This window comes from Centruroides vittatus, unplaced genomic scaffold, assembly GCF_030686945.1.
Source record: "Centruroides vittatus isolate TY-2023 unplaced genomic scaffold, ASM3068694v2 contig_460, whole genome shotgun sequence".
In the NCBI taxonomy this organism is placed as follows: Eukaryota; Metazoa; Arthropoda; class Arachnida; order Scorpiones; family Buthidae; genus Centruroides; species Centruroides vittatus.
Genome location: NW_027122256.1, coordinates 3,265,706 through 3,283,319, shown reverse-complemented (window position 1 = coordinate 3,283,319; position 17,614 = coordinate 3,265,706). Strand labels below are relative to the sequence as shown.

The 17,614-nt window shown below is 31.2% G+C and overlaps 2 protein-coding genes across 2 annotated transcripts in view; both read right to left on the bottom strand.

Annotated features, from left to right (window-relative positions):
• Positions 1-17,614, bottom strand: part of LOC136977542 (sorting nexin-13-like) — a 154,165-nt gene that overhangs the window by 76,829 nt on the left and 59,722 nt on the right. The gene's annotated exons all lie outside the window — the stretch shown is intronic.
• Positions 1,310-12,393, bottom strand: LOC136977563 (eukaryotic translation initiation factor 4E-1A-like). The gene is made up of 7 exons (XM_067273057.1): positions 12,370-12,393; positions 8,232-8,377; positions 5,551-5,614; positions 5,350-5,463; positions 4,485-4,624; positions 3,596-3,647; positions 1,310-1,712 (listed from the first exon to the last, which is right to left on the bottom strand). Exons 1-7 carry the CDS (start codon positions 12,388-12,390, stop codon positions 1,653-1,655), a joined length of 597 nt encoding a protein of 198 aa, XP_067129158.1. The 5' UTR covers positions 12,391-12,393; the 3' UTR covers positions 1,310-1,652.

Here is a 17,614-nt window from a genome sequence, read left to right as displayed (position 1 = left end):
CATACACAAGACTATTAACAATAATTTTTACAAAACAAGTAATTACTAAACAATGCATACAAAATCTACAAAGTATAAAAATTCTTTATAAAAAGTATAAATCTGAAAGTAAATGTGATTTTTGGCATTGCATTTCATTGGCCATTGCTTCGTAATTAAGAGAGTATGATGATATTCCTGCTCATTAGCAATCGTCAAGGTGTTCATCTATAAGTCGTGATCTGTACTTTGATTTTATGATATTCAGAACGGACCGGTTTATTTCATTTCAGGTATGGGAAATTTGGTTGGTGAAGATTTGGCGCGAGGGGAAAAAGAGATCGGTCGCATTTCGCTTTGTGCTTTTATCTGTGTTGGACGCCATTTCTACTTTTGAGTGGTTAATCATTAAAAACAAAAAAACTTTTACATAGCATTTTATTGAAAACTGAAATATTTTTATTTTTATCATGGTCGCACAGCGGCGGGCACACGTAAAACGATCGGCGGGCGCTATGGTGCCCGCGGGCATAGGGTTGGGGACCCCTGCATTAGAGTAACAAGATGGTAAAATTGCAAATTTTAAAACAACTTAAAAGTCGTTTTAGTTGAGTTTATCGAATTTTCGTGGTAAAACTTGTTGCGATCAATTATTATAAACTGGTGTCCTGGATTGATATCCAATTGATAACACTAATTGCTTCATGAAACAAACTCAATAGTGACTTTCGAAATTGCTCGCAACGTGCAAACAACTGACATGTAGTTCTAACAACTCTTGCATCACTATTGGAGATATAGTCTAAGCTTTAATTCTCCGAGTTTATCAAATATCTTCAGTTATCGTTTACGATTGTCGTTGCCATAATGAAATGTTCTGTTTATCACATGTATTATGCCAACACGCATAAACGAAGTTGAATAAAAAAACAACTTAAAATGTTGACTTATTAACGTAAATAAGTAAGTAGTATTATAATTTTGTTATGGATTTGCATTTATTTAATATAAAGATTACTGCATTCTCTACAAGAATATATGTATTCTTAAATATTAGAAAATTATAATCAAATAAATTAATGAAATTTAGACAAACTTTGAGACATTAATTCGAGAATAAATTTCTGAAATACCGAAATATCTTGAAATAAATTTTTATTTTTACATAAATATATAATTTAAGAGAGTTTGAATTTTACAAAGAAATCATTTTATTTTCATATGACAATTAAAACATGCAAATATTTATTTGTAAAATATCTTATTAGATTTTTAAAATTAAAAACACTTAGTTAAATTAATTATAATAATAATACAACAGTTTATCATAAGAATTACCATATTGAGTGAAAATAAATTGATCGTAAATATAACATTGAATATAATTACATCATTTATATTACAATAGTTTGTTAAAGACTGTGTTCTAGTGACCGTGAAAAGGCGTTTTGATTGTGAAAGAACGTTTAGACCACCTCAAAAGTTTATCGTTTTTGTTTAAGTCTTCAATGTTGTCTATTTGTACAATTTTAAAATAAGTTATTTTATTTAATGAAATTACTATGAAGATGGTTTTCGTATCCGAAACCGCTTATTTAACACATGTTAAAGATACTTTAAATAAACTTTGAAAATGATAATAATACACGTATACACGTTTTTCAAGAAATCCATTAAACTTGGTAAAGACAGGGTACCGCTGATCCTAATTTTGCTTGAGTATCCGCATGGGCCTAAATTAATAAATTTTAATTAATATTTTAAAATTGTATTGCTTATTAAATAATGACAGTTTATAGAATACATTATTATACTAAACTAAAATAAATGTCTTATTCTTTACTTCACAACTGGATGCATAGGAATAAGTCGAAAATAAACGTCATCATTTATACTGTATATTAATGAATTAGTCCTGAAATCAATTATTGCACAGCGAAACTAATTATCAAACAATTTTTGCGGAGATTGATTATTTTTATATTCACTAGTGCAAATACGATTATTTATTGCATAAAAATTTAATTATGCATTGTCAACTAGTAAAAGTATTATTATTTTAATGTTTATAATATTACCAATATTAGTTGACTAGATTATTCCAAACTGCCACAAACCTTGTTAAGTTATTTTAAAAAATGAATCCAGGACGAAATATATATTTTAAAATTGTACAAATAAACAACGTTGAAGACTTATTCCAAAAAGAAAGAAAAACTTTTGAAGTCTTCTATCCTTTCACTATCACTGGACGTCATGGAACTTTTAAACAATTTACATAAATATAGGCGGAGAAGAGCCTATAAAGGAAGGTCGACTACGCCAGTGTTGATTGTGTTCCAGTGATCGTGAGAAAACATTTTGATTGTGAAAGAACGTTTAGACGACTTCAAAAGTTTTTATTTTTTGTATAAGTCTTCAATGTTGTCTATTTGTACAATTTTAAATTTAATTATTTTATTTTCTGAAATTACTATGAAGAGGGTTTTCGTATCCGAAACCGCTTATTTACTTCATTTTTGATAGATACTGGCACGACTCGATTGCTAAAAAAAAGTGTGATGTACAGAGGCAAGACATTATAGTACTAATTTGAGGTGGAGATCATATATTTTAAATTAAAAATATGATTATAAATCGCAACTTGGTATTGTGGCGATGTCACAATAAATAATTGCTCGTATATATCAGGTTCTTCAAGATATAGCGTTTGGTACAATAAAGAAGCATTTAAGCACACACGTATCCAAAACTTAAAGACAGACAGCTATTTGTACATGAACAAAGATAACTGTAGATGAATGCTGACAAATATGGCATGAACTATTACTCTACGTCTAACACAGGGTAATACACAACAATTATCAGGATTCACAAATCAAAGCAATATAAGTAAGTCTTTGATGAAAAAGATACATACAGCAATTGGACATTGATGAAAAATTAATGGAAATTGCTTACCAATACCAAAGACCTGTCAGTATATCTCCACCTCAGAGTGAGATGCAGCAGTCGCAATATCGTTGCAGGCTCGTCACATACTGGCTCGATGACTTTTGCTAGCTATCAGCGCTAGCAATTATGTTCGTTTAGTTTCAGAGACGTGTGTAATTTATAATACAGGGGTGGGCAAGCAAGAGTTCAGTGAGAGCCGAAATGTAGGTTTTGCAAAATGCATGGGAGCCGCAGTTCTGTACTGTCGTGGTGGATAGTGAGGTAAGGCGCTTGATTTTATTATACAATATAAATATACTTCTGATATTTAGCACTGAGTTCAGCGTTAACGTAGATTCTTCTTTTTATTGCAAGCACTTTCGACGAAAAATTACGATCGTCGTCTTCAGGCGAATGTGGAAAGAACAAATTTGAAAGAGGCACGTGCCGAACGTTCCAAACCGAATAACGGAAGATATAATATATAATATAAATATAATATAAAACAAATATTGAATTTTTTAATGAACATATTTTCACAAAATTATAAAAATAAAATTGTAAAAATAATAATAAAAAACGGAAATTAACACTTTCAGCAAGAGCCGCATTTACCCATGTCTGTTATAATAGAAAAGAACAACTTAACTCAGGTATTTCTCCGAATATTAAACGTACTTACTTCATATCCTAATATACCATCACGAATGTTCAATCTTTCTTTTAACTTCCATCTGAAAAGAAAAAGGTATAATAAGATAGCCTATTTCAAATATCTATATATTAATTGAGAGTTTCAATGCTTGAAGATAGTTTGTAATTTCAGATTACTTGATACCATTTTAAACATATTTTTTTATGTTAAAATAACCGTACATCGTAATGCCATTTTTAAAGATTGTAAATTAAATATGCAATACTTTTTATTGTAAGTTATATCCACACACACACACTACATAAATTTCTAAATATCGACTGACAGCAAAATTATATTGATTTTCGATAAGATTGATTTTTTAAGAAAGAACATCTTAGAAAAATGAAACTAAAAATATTTTAAAAATTAGACATTAAGTAAATTAAAATAGTGAATACATAAAAATTTGTACTGTACAAAGCTGATTTTTCTATGGTTAATAATCACACTACTTTGCAAATTATGTGTAATTGTACGTGTTATCATATAATATTCAACAAAATATTCAGTTTTTCTATTGTTTCTTCCATTGGGCACCATAATAATCCGTAGATGAAACATATTACACAGATTCAACCAAATCAACAATAATTAACCTAATTTTTTATTTTGCCATCATGATGATATTTTTGTTCGTTCGTTTATCATATGGCATTTAATTGAATTATTTAAACCAACAATACTTGCAGAGCCAAAATAGAAATATTTTAATTATATTCACTTTATATATATATTTTTTAAGTACTGAGATATAACTTCAACATTTTCCCGAATTTTTATTCCGAAAGAAAATATGAAAAATAATCAATTTAAAGGTGAAAATTGTCATTGTTTTCATTTATCATTTAGTAAAGTCAAGTATAGATTTACTTACCCTATTTTTATATTACTTTCCGAGTTTTTGGAATTTGAGGTCCATACTCCAATTTTATCAGTGTATTTTCTAATATTTATTACAGCTCCACATACTTCATTGTCCTCTTCATCAAAGGCTTCTCCAATAAGGCACAAAAGCTAGAATAATATGATTTTAATTTGATTTAATCATTTTGTTATATGATTATTTCGGGATTACTGGTTTTTATCAAAACCAGGATACTAAAAACAAATAAGAAATATATATATATATATATATATATTTATAATAACAAAATAAATGTGATATTTATTAGAATTAAAATGAAGTGACCCAGTAAATAAAAAATTAAACGTAATTTATACAAATGAATTTAGTCTGGTTTTTTGTTAATGCGCTATACAAAGACTGGTATTTTAAAATCACAGGATAATGTTTCTTGTCTTAATTTGATGAATTCAATTTCTCCGTGCTTAGTTAGTTGGTAAAAGAAAAATACCAAGGAAGTCACTTTGCCGTTGAACCGAATTTTTATTTTTATTTATTTATTTAACCAATCCACTTATTTCAAGTACACAAATTAAATTTAATTCGAATATACAAAATTAATCTCATCTTTGTTATCAGTTAAAATAAACCAGCAACGAGTTGTTCAACTTTCCCTGCAACATTCTCATTTATATACATAGATTGATCGAATAGCCTAGGAATTTATAGCGAACAAGCATTCTCATTTATATATACAGATGATTAAATTCATGTGAATCAATGAGTCATTTTTAAACATTCAAACTATAATAAGAAGTATTCCAAGAATAGTGTATTTTGAACGTTTAAGAATTAGTAAGTACGAAATATAATTATAATATCAAGGAAAACTTACTGTTTCCAACCAGTAATCGTCTAAACTGGAATTTTTCAAATGTTTTCGTACATTAATCAGCCACCTTCCTCCTCGAACATTTCTTTCATCTTCCCACATAGGTTTAACCTCGTCCTATAGAAAAACACTCTTGACAATTATAAATACTATCACTTAAAAATAAATATTATAATAAAAAAAAAATTAATAAAATGCAATTACCTTAAAAATAGAATAATCGGATCCTACTGGCAAGTTACTTGGCAATATAATATGATTAAACAGACTGAAATAATAAACAGGGATAAGAGAGAAAATGTTATGAATTATATAATAATAATAATAATAATATAAAAACGCAATATTTTTTTATTCGTTGTGAATTTTAAAAATTCTTTATAATACATATCATTTTTCCTTCTAGACCAGGAGTGGCGACGGCCGGATGGCCGAGCGGTAAAGGTGGCAGCCTACCGCTCTGGGGGACCCGGGATCGAATCCGAACGGGTCGAATAATCCCAGGAATTTTTCGGGGGTGGTCCGTTCGGATATGTCGGGCCCCGTCCCTCACCACCCGGTCGCCCCATTGTGGGCCTGGCCGAACCCATAATGGGCCTTCTAAAAGAGGCCCTCTTTAGTGCCCACAGGGCGGAAAGAGTTAAAAAAAAAAAAAAAAAAAAAAAAAAAAAAAAGACCAGGAGTGGCAACCTTTTGACACCGCGTGCCACAGAGTAAGCATATTTAACTTTAAAGATGTTTAGGCGTGCCAAATTTTAGACTTCGAATAACAATATTTAAATAAATTAAACGAATATACTCTAATTAGAATAAATGTAAAAAAGCTGATTGAAAAAAAAAGGATAATTGGGTAAACCAAAAGGATAAACGTGCCATACGTGCCTTTTTGGGCACGATTGTCATATGTTCGCCACCCTTATTCTAGACTTTCCAAGCTTTTACTTTCTCGGCTGTCATGTATACATAATAAGGGAAGGTATTAGAATCGTGTCAAATTTGACCCTCCGAAGTTTTTGCAATCTCTACGTTTTGAGGCCCCTAAACCCAAAAAAGTAAAAGAAACCGGGATAAAAATTTCTTTTAATATTTCAGAATGGGGTAAAGATTAAGAAACGAAATTTGGCATAGTACCTTGTGTCTAAGGGACAATTGATATTAAATTTTGGTAGTTAAAGATCTAGGGGGTGGGGAGATAGAAGGGAGTCATGTGTCATATCTCGAGATGGATCGGATTTAATGGAGACTTTTCTCGTTATTAGCATTTATAAATTTTTATAACACTCACACCTATCCTCAAAATTAAGCTTTCTGCCATTTTATAATAATTTAATATATAAAATTTTTTTATAACAACAATCTCATAACAGATTATCCACACGCAATTTAATTTATTATGATTAATAGTATAAAAGTTTTTTAAAAATAAAATCTCCTTACAGCCAGGAACTCGTTGCTAGATTTTTTTTAATTGTTTAAAAGTTTATTCTTTTTATTTTAATAAAAACAACTTAGTTACTTTTATTTTAAACAATGACTTAAAGCATAGCCTAACTAATCTAATAATTGTATATTTTTAATTATGCACAGCTATATTTTCTCCTGAATGAAAAACTCAATATTTTATATTTTTATTTCATTTTTTAATATCCATTCCTTTCCTACTAGAAAATCTTATATTAAAACATAACATTAGAAAATTAATTTATATAATCACGAAAATTCTTTTAAACTTCAATACAGTGGTAATGATTATTAAATATCATTACAGTATTTACTTAAAACAATAAACTTTTCACGTGAATAATTTTAAAAAAGTTTCTATGCATCTTTTGCAAAAACAACGCAGTGTTAGATATAAAAGTAGATAAACATTTCAGTTATAACTTTTTGAATGTGTTCGGTTTTTATACTTTCATATGTAGTAAAACATGTAAACTTAGTAATTCAGGAAATAAGTTTAAGATTTCTGGTAATAGTTATAACATTTTAAAATAAAAGATTGTTTAATTATTCGGAAATATAACAAACACGAATTTGTAATTTTATATTTCAACATATAGTAAACAGCTTATTATTTGTTTCTTTTTCAAATTGTTTATAATAGGAATCTATAATTACATTAGGAATTCTTCTATTAATTTAAGTTAGCAAATTATATAAAATAAATTAAAATGAATACTTTATCTTTAAAATACGCTTTTTCGATATTTTATTACAAATAAGATAAGATTCCTTAGGCCAATTTTTTGCTGGAACCCAGCAAAAAATTGGCCTGAGGAAGAGCCCAGGAGGGGCAGCGAAAACGTTCGCCATTTTGAAAATATTTCAGGCCGGTTATCGGTTATAGAAGGTATTTAATTTTTGTTTATACAACCCGGTGTGGGAGAAGCGTTAGTTATTTACAACCTGAATACAGATCAAATTTTGTATTATTTTCAAATATAAAAATTCCTATAAAGTATACTATGCATTTACTAAAAGAAAAAATTGATATAAATTAATAAAATGTAATTCGAACCAGTTTAGAAAAATTGTTCATGCAGGATCAAGGAAACTAAAATTCGTATAGAAATTTACTTTTTTTTTTTCATTATTTTAATCACTTTTTAAAAGAAATTCTTAATTTTTATGAATAAAAGAACTATCTCCTCTACAGTAATAAAAGGATTTATACAATTTTTTTCAGTTTAATTATGCTTTGTATTAATCTTATTTGGCGATATCTACTAAATACAAATTTTATCAATTTGAAAAATTGCATTCTTATTCTAAGATTCACCGAACTTGTCAAAGTATATAATAGAATAATGTATTAAAATAATTCCTATTTTTACAGTACAATTTTTTAAGATTATTAAATTATTAAAAATAAATTCAATACTTACGACCAGAAATCTTCCACAGTATCAAACGAACTTAATTTGACTAGACTCTCTTCCCAGAGCTTATTTTTATCATTCTGATGAAACCATAAGTTCCATTTATGTTGTAGCCGATGCTTAATTACTTTTTCTATTTTTTCACTTTCTTTCTGCAAAGTAAATACGTATAATTGAAGTAAAAATGATGAAAGTTTCTATCATACAAGTATTCATTTTAAAAAAAGATGTTAGTTAATGAAAATTTTAATATTAAACTTTATCTTCGAACTGATAAATTTATCCTGGATTAATTTATATATCTATTGTTTAATTAGATTGAATTTCTTGACTCGAGACACCAAATCCAATACAATGTACTAAATGGTTTTTTATTTATTTTATACACAATGGCAAACTGCCATACGGTAGATGCTATCCACCGCCAAATTAACAAAAACCTCAACAGTGTCTATTTTGAATAATCCAACAGGGCTGTCGAGGCGGGAGCTGGGGAGTTTTTCAAAATAAATAAATAATAGGGCAAAAAGGCCCTGTAAGGAACCAAATGGATTAACTCTACTCCGGCTGCATACAAGCTCTGGACGAACTGTATGGACGTCATTTCATCTAAACGAGATTTAGTGAAGCAAGAGATCAGCATGATGATGGATGATTTCTCGCGATGATAGAGTAACAGCATTCGAGTACAGTATTATATCCTTACTGTTATTTTAATTTATATACTGCACATATAAATCACATGTTATAAATAAAATTTAAACTGATATTAATTTTATACGTTGTATAGAACTACATTTAAATTTTAATATAATTCTGTATAATGTTAAAGCTTTTAAAATTATTTTTCACACAAAACAGAAATAAGTACTGTATATAAAAATTCAAACGAAAAAAGAGAGAGAAAATAGAATTAATCCACTAATAGTTAAACTATGTTCAGTATAAAAAATAAACTATTTTACTAAAATTGTTTTCACTGTAGAAGTTTCAAAAAATAAACAAATAAATAAATTATGTGTTTGTTCCAAATCAGTCCTAAACATTGATGTTTGAATATGTAAAAAGCTTGAGCAGCGACTTATACTATTCGAAAAATTATTTTATTTATGAAGGTTGATTGATAAATATTCTATCGGAACGTTTTGCGAACTGTAAGAATAGAAATACGTGACTTTTTACGAATACTGTTATGGATGTAAAGTCTCAATTTTTAATTCGTTGTACGCAAGTTTAAACAACGAATAACCAATTTTTAGCGTTGGAAGGTCGCACGCAATGGAAGAAATAATCAATTTTGCGAAGTATTGTGAACGCTTACGAGCGCAGAAAAAAAATTAGCAAAATAAGAAACCAGAACAAACCGTTTTTTTCCTCCACCATGACGACACGACACGACACGGCAACAAGAAAACAGTGAAGACGCTTAAGAACTTGATGTTACATCCTCTGCACCATTCTTACAATGCAGATCTGGTGCTACCAGACTTCTTGTGTACAAAGTGAAAAGTGTCGTTGAAAGATCAACGATTTTTATAAGATGCCAAAATTCCAGCAGCTGTAGGAAATGCGTTAAGAAAATACCAGACTTTTTCATGCATGGAATGGAAAAATGGGTTGTACATTTGGAAAATGTGCTAATCACACTACATCTTACTCACTTCTCCAGCACTAGTTTAATGAAAACAAAGCTTTTCGACCCCGTTCACAAGTCTGTCACAGGTTAAAACGTATTAAAATACAAATTAAAGAAAAGAACTGAGTTCTAATGATAGAACTATAACTACCATTTTTAAATTTACAAAATTTGAAAGACAAATTTCTATTGTGTCGTTTTCACTAAAAAAACAAATTACCTAAACTTTTTGGACAGACCTTATGCTCACGGGATTGAAAGTTTGCAGCAAAGGTAGCGAAATGTTATTGATATTGATTACCTAAAACAGTGAATTATAATCGTTGTTGAGTTAATTGCCAATAAAGTTCACCCCCAAATGTCTAAATTTTATCTCATATAAACATTTTGCAAATCGAATACAGTCGAATATTTTAAATTCGAACACCAGGTAGAATTCGAAACATTTTGAATTATCAAAAACTCGAATTATAAGTATTTGAAATTAATTAAAGTAGTTTTCTACAAGTCTAGGGATCGCAAAAACGCGTAAAAATGGTGAATAATTATAAAGTTCCGAAGTCGGGAAGTTTCGAGAGTCAAATCGTGTCAGGAACACATGTTGGTGATGTAAACCAGACGCGAGAGAAACTCTCCCAAACTTATCCTAAAACAAACGCGACACGATAATGAACGACCGAGGGGATGTCAACCGAGAGAGAGGGAGCTTTGTCCAGGTGCTCGTGTACGAGTGTCGGAAACGGGAAACAGAGGGGGGTAAATGGCCACCGAGGCATCTGGCGGACCGCGTGAGGTCAAAAAAAAAACGTCAAAGAGAGGGCCATAACGGCCGGAATATACGAGCACGAACTTCAAAGACTCCGTCAACACCTCTCGGAACTCTCCCGACCCAGATCGGGCTCCAGTTTCGCATAGAAACAAAAGAAATGACCAATCGGGGTAAGGGAGAGGAAGAATAGAACCAATCAAAAGGGTGAAATTCAGGAGGAAAACTCGTATAAAACTCCCGAGTCGCAAGGTCAAAGGAGTGGACCCTCCTTCCGTCGTTCTTGGAAGAAGTGCGGCAGTTCTCCTCTGGACCAGTGTTACCTCATAGACGCCAGAACCTACGTCCGCCAGCTGATGACACCCGTCCAAGCCACACGTCCAGTGCAATAGACAGTTCGTCATCCCAGCCCCGGGCACGCATCTTCGGAAGACGGACCGCATCCGACTACCGACAACCGGAGATCTCTATCACCACAAGAGTCGATCTAGATCGCAATTTGTACCAATAATATGTAAGTTAACTTAGTAGTTAGAATAAACGGTTTTGTGTAAGACACTTGTCATCTTTGTATCCTACCGCCACCACCCACATACGTTTTCGACCCTAGGTTTTCCTGACGCGGGATTAACTGTTTTCCCCTGGAAGTCGGCGACCTTACACAAGTTTCTAATATTTAGCAACACTATTCCATATTTTTTGACCATATAACATTTTCTCCACATTTTAAATTTATCAGCTAACGATGTGTACCTTGTACGCTTAGAAATCGTACAAACATAGTTAAACAATATTATCTGGACCCAAATATCATTAAAACTGCGAAACGCTCATTATTTCGTTGACATCTTAGGCATTTACAGAACATATGCGTTCGGGAATTCTCCAAAATGATTGCATTCTATAAACCAAATTAATCAGATTCGATTATATTATCGTTTATAAGCATTATAAATCTTGAAAAATTAATATTTTTCTATGCGTCAAGTCGGATTTAATTGAAAAGAATGCAACAGTCTGATATGACTAAATACCGGTACCTTCCGGCGGGCATATTCAAATGGCAAATGAAGGAAATAAAAGAACGCAATATTCTACCTATCATATCTTTCAAAAAATACAAAATATTAACGTCGTGGTGCTGACAGATCTTAAATTGTTGGAAAAACATTTTAAAAGTAAAATGGAATTTAAAAGAGACTTGAGAGAAGCTTCAAACTCTTCTTTCTTATTTAATTTTATGATGGCCGAACAAAAAGAGTTAGCGCATGCGACTATATGCTCTCAGAAGTGGATAACCTTTTTCAGTCTCCTTTAAAACGCCATTTTACTTCTAAAATGGCGTTTAGAAGTCTGAATAGTACTAGATCCTATTTTCATGCTCATCGCGAGTTCGGGCAAGAATATCTTTGGTTTTGTTTTTTTTAACTCTTTCCGCCCTATGAACACTAAGTAGGACTCTTTTAGCAATCCCATTACGGGTTCGGCCAGGTCAACAATGGGGCGGCTGGGTGGTGAGGGACGGAGCCTGACATATCACGGACGGAGCACCCCCGAAAAACGACCCGTAGGATTCGATCCCAGATCCCAGCATCTAAAATTTCTGAGAAACCAATCCGGACTCCAACTAGCTCCCATATGGTGACAGGACTCCGCGGCTATTATTCTTAATTAAGTATAATTATATAATGGATTTCTCTCATCCGATTTTGCGGATAAAAATATTAAGAAAGAAAACTAACTTGAGATTGTTCGGTAGACATTTTTTTTTTTTCAAATTATACTTAAAATTCAATATCCTTTTTATTTACGATTAATATTTTCGAATATTCTCTTCAAATTAAGTTCTCGAATATTTCCAGATATTTGAATTCCAATATAGAAAAATTCTAATTGGATGATAAATATCGTGATCCTGAGCGTACATTGGTTCTAAATTATGTCATTACGGCGAACAGCGTTGCCAGATGTTTTTAGTGTTTGTAGCCAAAAATTTTCTAAAAAGTAGCCCAAAAGTAACCAACTGAAAAAGTTCCTTTTTAATAACCCGAGATTTGACGCTAAAATATAAAAACACACCATTCGTGCTTTTCCAGCAATAACTTTAATCACAATAAATGTTTTCGGCCAATTTACAGGCCTGTAAACTGATTAGAAATAAGGATCGCAAGACTCAAAATATAACGAGGCGTTACAGCGTGAGTGGCTGTGACTGTGCGACTTCTGGTGGTGGATGCGATTACACTTCGTTTTTAGTTTAAATAATAAGGTGGCAGAATCGTTGTTAGACATTTGTGATTTATGCGATAGAAAGTTCACCAAAAGAAAAAAATCTGTATACTCATAAAAGAAATATTCATGGTATAAATGTTGATGTGTTAAAACCCCGCAATATTGTGATTTATGTGACAATACATTCAAAAGTTGCAATGATTTTCGTGATTATTTAACTACATCCCATGAGATTAAAATATATAAAGAAGAAGCGAAATTCAAAAACTTGGAAGGTATTTATATATCAGAATTCCTTAGTACATTTGTTAGGATTATATTTGATATTAATTTGTTATTTTATGAAGAATTGCAATTCATTTTTATACAATTTCAAAATTCTAGAGTTGGAAGTTAGCAAAGGAGAAGGAATTTAAATGCATATATAGAAAACAGACGGGCTTTAGAATTTCACAGGGAAATAAGACTTACTATATCTGTCATCGATCAGGTACACCAAACTTGATAAAAGATGAGAGAAGACAACTTAAAAGTCAGGGATCGTGCAAAATGACATCGTGCTGTCCTACAATAGAAGTTTATCACTTATGATTCTAAAGAATTTACATGTACTGTACACTGTTTACTCCACACACACATGATTCTGACCTTGCACATATTCATCTCAGTAAGGATGAAAAGACAAATAGCAAGTAAATTGGCTATGGGAATGAGTTTTGATAACATACTAGATGGTGTAGAGACAATGTGCAGGGCTCTTTGCAGCGCATACATCTGCTTAATTATCAGGACTTAGAAAAATATTGAAAAACAGTTTCACATTTATCATTCTTTGAGATTACATGATAATGATGCTGTAAGTGTAGAGATTTGGGTAAATGACATGTTAAAAATGAAAGAAAAATCCCCTGTAATATTTTACAGGCATCAGGGAAAGGATTGCAGTAGTGGTTTACTTGAAAAGGATGATTTTATTCTCATGTTAATGACACCTTTTCAAGCATCATCATTACAGCAATTTGGTAGTAATAAAGTTTGTCTAGATTCCACACATGGAACTACTATGATTTCCTGTTAACTACACTTCTAGTTGTAGATGCAAACAGAGGAGGGTTTTCTGCTGCCTATCTATTGTCTAACAGAGTAGATACAGCAATTCTCACCCACTTTTTCGAAGGTGATCTGTAATAAAGTTGGTTCTATTGAGTCAAAAGTTTTTATGTCAGATGATGATCCTGCATTTTATAATGCATGGATTCATGTAATGCCAGAACCACAAAATTATTTACTTTGTATATGGCATGTAGACAGGAACTGGAGAAAACAACTCCAGAAAATAAAAGGTACACAAGAAACTAAGATACAAGTATATAAATGTATCAGGATGCTATTGGAAGAAAGAAATAAGAAAGAATTTCAATCCCTTTTAGATAGTGTGTGCTTAATGATCTGTTAACTAATAATATTACACAAAATTTTTGAAACTTTTGTGTCATTTTGCAAACAAAGTTTACCAGCGGACATATTGCTACAGGAGAGGTTTGGAGATAAATTGTAATATATATGTGGAATCTTTTCATAAAATTCTTAAGCACATTTATCTCCAAGGAAAGAAAGGAAAAAGAGTGGATAGGGTAATTTATGCACTGATGAGATTCACCAGGGATAAACTATTTGACAGACTGCATAAGACAAGGCAGTCTGTTAAATAAATAATCATCTTATCGATTAAAACAGATTGAAAGTAATCATATTAAAAGTAAAAATATAAATAAAGATAGTATAGTTCAGGTCAATTGTGCAATGTAGCATGTTCCATCACAAAATAGTGTTTGCAAAGAAACAGATGACAATTTTCCAGAAGAAAACTGCCATCTCAGGTGTGTAAAGTGTAATATGTAATATGTACCCATAGCTACAGTTTGCAGTTGCCATAATTATCATATTAACTATACGATTTGCAAACATATTCATGCTGTATCAACTTATTCTAATATATCAGAAGTATCTTTGCAAGACCAGGTGCCTGATGATCCTGTTAGCCAACAAGAGAGTGAATTATTTACATTTACTGCTGCTACATTCACCACAGCAATTCAGATACAAAAGAGAGGCTGCTTGGAAAATGGGATTTATTAAAATATTGTTTGATAGGCGTAAATTTAGATGAAGATATTGCTATAAAAGTTGAGAGAGGTATAGATAGTATACTAACAAGTAAGTTTAATTAACAGCAGTGACGGTGGCAAAGACTTTGTGCCGATACCTGGAACAAAAATAAAACCTGCAAACAAAAATACAGTAGACCCGTGTTGTACGAGTCACTTAGATTTTACAAATACATGAGCCGTTCACAGCCCGGCACTTGTGCAGTTTAGGGGTCCGGCTGTTTGAAAGGTTTTCTTCCATAAAATTAATCGATTCTAGACTAATTTGACTCGAACATTTCCAAAATACGTATAATTTTTTGGGAATAATCCGTATAAACTATGCTATTAACAAAAAATTGTAGGAATACTTACCGAGTCCGCACCTTTCGAAGACGCCATTGCTTAAGCTTGTTTATGTCGCGGAGCGGCTCATCGAACGGCGGATGCGTTTCCTGATGAGTTATTCTTTCTGCGAAAAATTCGCCGAACTTGGAGACATCATTAATAGAAATATAATTTTTATGGCCGTTGAAAAATAAATGTTTTTTAGTAGGTCCGCTACTCGTTTAAACTCAATGGTTTGTGCAATGTCCACTATTGGTCCAGATTCGACCAATCCTGTCGAGACACGAGTCGGCCATGACAATCTGTCTCGTTCTTTCACCGTGTTATACGAACCCGATCGCAATTTTTCCGCCGTGTTATACGAATCCGTCTTATTTGAACCTGTGTTATAGGGGGGTCTTCTGTATTAGTTTGTTCGGAAACAAAAATACATCATAATTCTCATACGCCAAATACTCGGTAAAATTGCTTTACTAGAAAGGAAGGCAAATAGCAGATTTATGTCTATTGTACACAGAATATAATGGGAGGAAGACATGATTAAACTGACTGGTAATCTTGAGGTACAGAGCACCCAGCATGTATTTTTCGTGCAAATTACGCGTTTGTTGCGTGCCGCCTTCATGATGCAGCAATTTTAATGGCCAGCAGTGCATTAGTCGAGTCTCAGAAGAAATTTAAGCAACGACTGATGATTTACAGAAATACTAACTGTCTGATAATACATTTATTTTTCTACAAATGTTTTCAAGGAAAAAATTTAATCCAATGTTTCAGAGCAACAATACTTTATTTTCCTTATACAATTACTTAGTGCTTTGATGTTCTTCCTATAATTTTAATAATTCATTATTATTATTTGCATTTTTGTTATTTTATAATATTTTGAGTACCTTATAATAAATTAATTCTATAATAAATTTGTAGTATTTATTACTTAATAGGCTTGTATAATGTATATGTATCCATTCTGAAATTTATCTCACTGTTTATTTTTGAGATAATTTTCTACTGTATTAGTGGCTTTGAGAAAGAACAACTCTTACCAAAGTAATCTTAATATTTAGTTTTACACATTTATGTAATCTATATAATTTTATTTCTTATTTTTCAATTTTTAATTTGATTTTTAATGCTCTGGATTTTATTTTTTAATTGGTGAAATCATATTAACTAATTTTTGACTAGAGGAAACAAATCTTCGTCTTTTTGCTCTGCGAATAAATGGAATATCTTTGCGTATGGGAATATCTTCGATTTGAATGGATCGGAATAGATTGATAATTTTGGGCAGGACTACAATTGAAACAGAAAGATCATATTCGGACTTGAAATGGGCCTTTCAGATTGGCAAGCGCGCTTCAGCTAATTAGCTATCTATTCGTCAAAGAATTTATTAAGTGATGAAGTTATTGATTGACATGATTGATTACTTTGTCAATGAAAAGAACCGGCATGTTAATTAAAGTTAAATAAGACAATTTATTTATAAATAGAATAAGATTTAAAAAACGAATTATTTTAAATTACCTAGTTATTAATTTTTACAATATACATTAACACAATACTAAAGAGGAATTGAACGAGTACAAAATAAGTATGCAATGTACTGTTTCATTTTAATTTTATTTGATTTTTTAGTTTTTCTCAAATGAAAAAATTAAACCTCAAACCCCTTGAGATTACGTATAAATGTAAGACTTGTATTTTGTTGTAAAAAATTACTAATATTTTTGTCATTATGTTTATGTAAAAAATAACTGTGAAAAATTTTTAAATATATTGTTTTTATTTCTTTATAACAAAGTGATTCTTACTTTTAAAATGATCTTTATACATATTTCTATCTGTATGCATTAGTTTCCTTTTTTGAATTTTTTTGCTTTGGGTGCACTAAGAGGACCTTTTTCTGTACTCATTATGCGTTTGATCAATCCTGCAATGTGGGAGGCAAGAAACGAAGACCAATTTATTGTCCGAAAAAGACCAATTGTCAGGAATTTTTCATGGACCGCCCATGAAAAATTCCTAGTGTTCTTTACACGGAACTGATGCCCTAGCTCCAGAGCAGTAGGTTCACACTTTAATCGCATTGGACATCCGCATATCTATTTCGTTTACTTTTTTCTTTGACCATACGATTTAAATATAAATATTTTAACGAAGACTTAAACCTTATTATTCGAGTTTTGGAAAATAAATTAAAAACTTTATCATAAAAAAAAATAAAACAAAAGAAACGATATAGGCTAAATTTTAT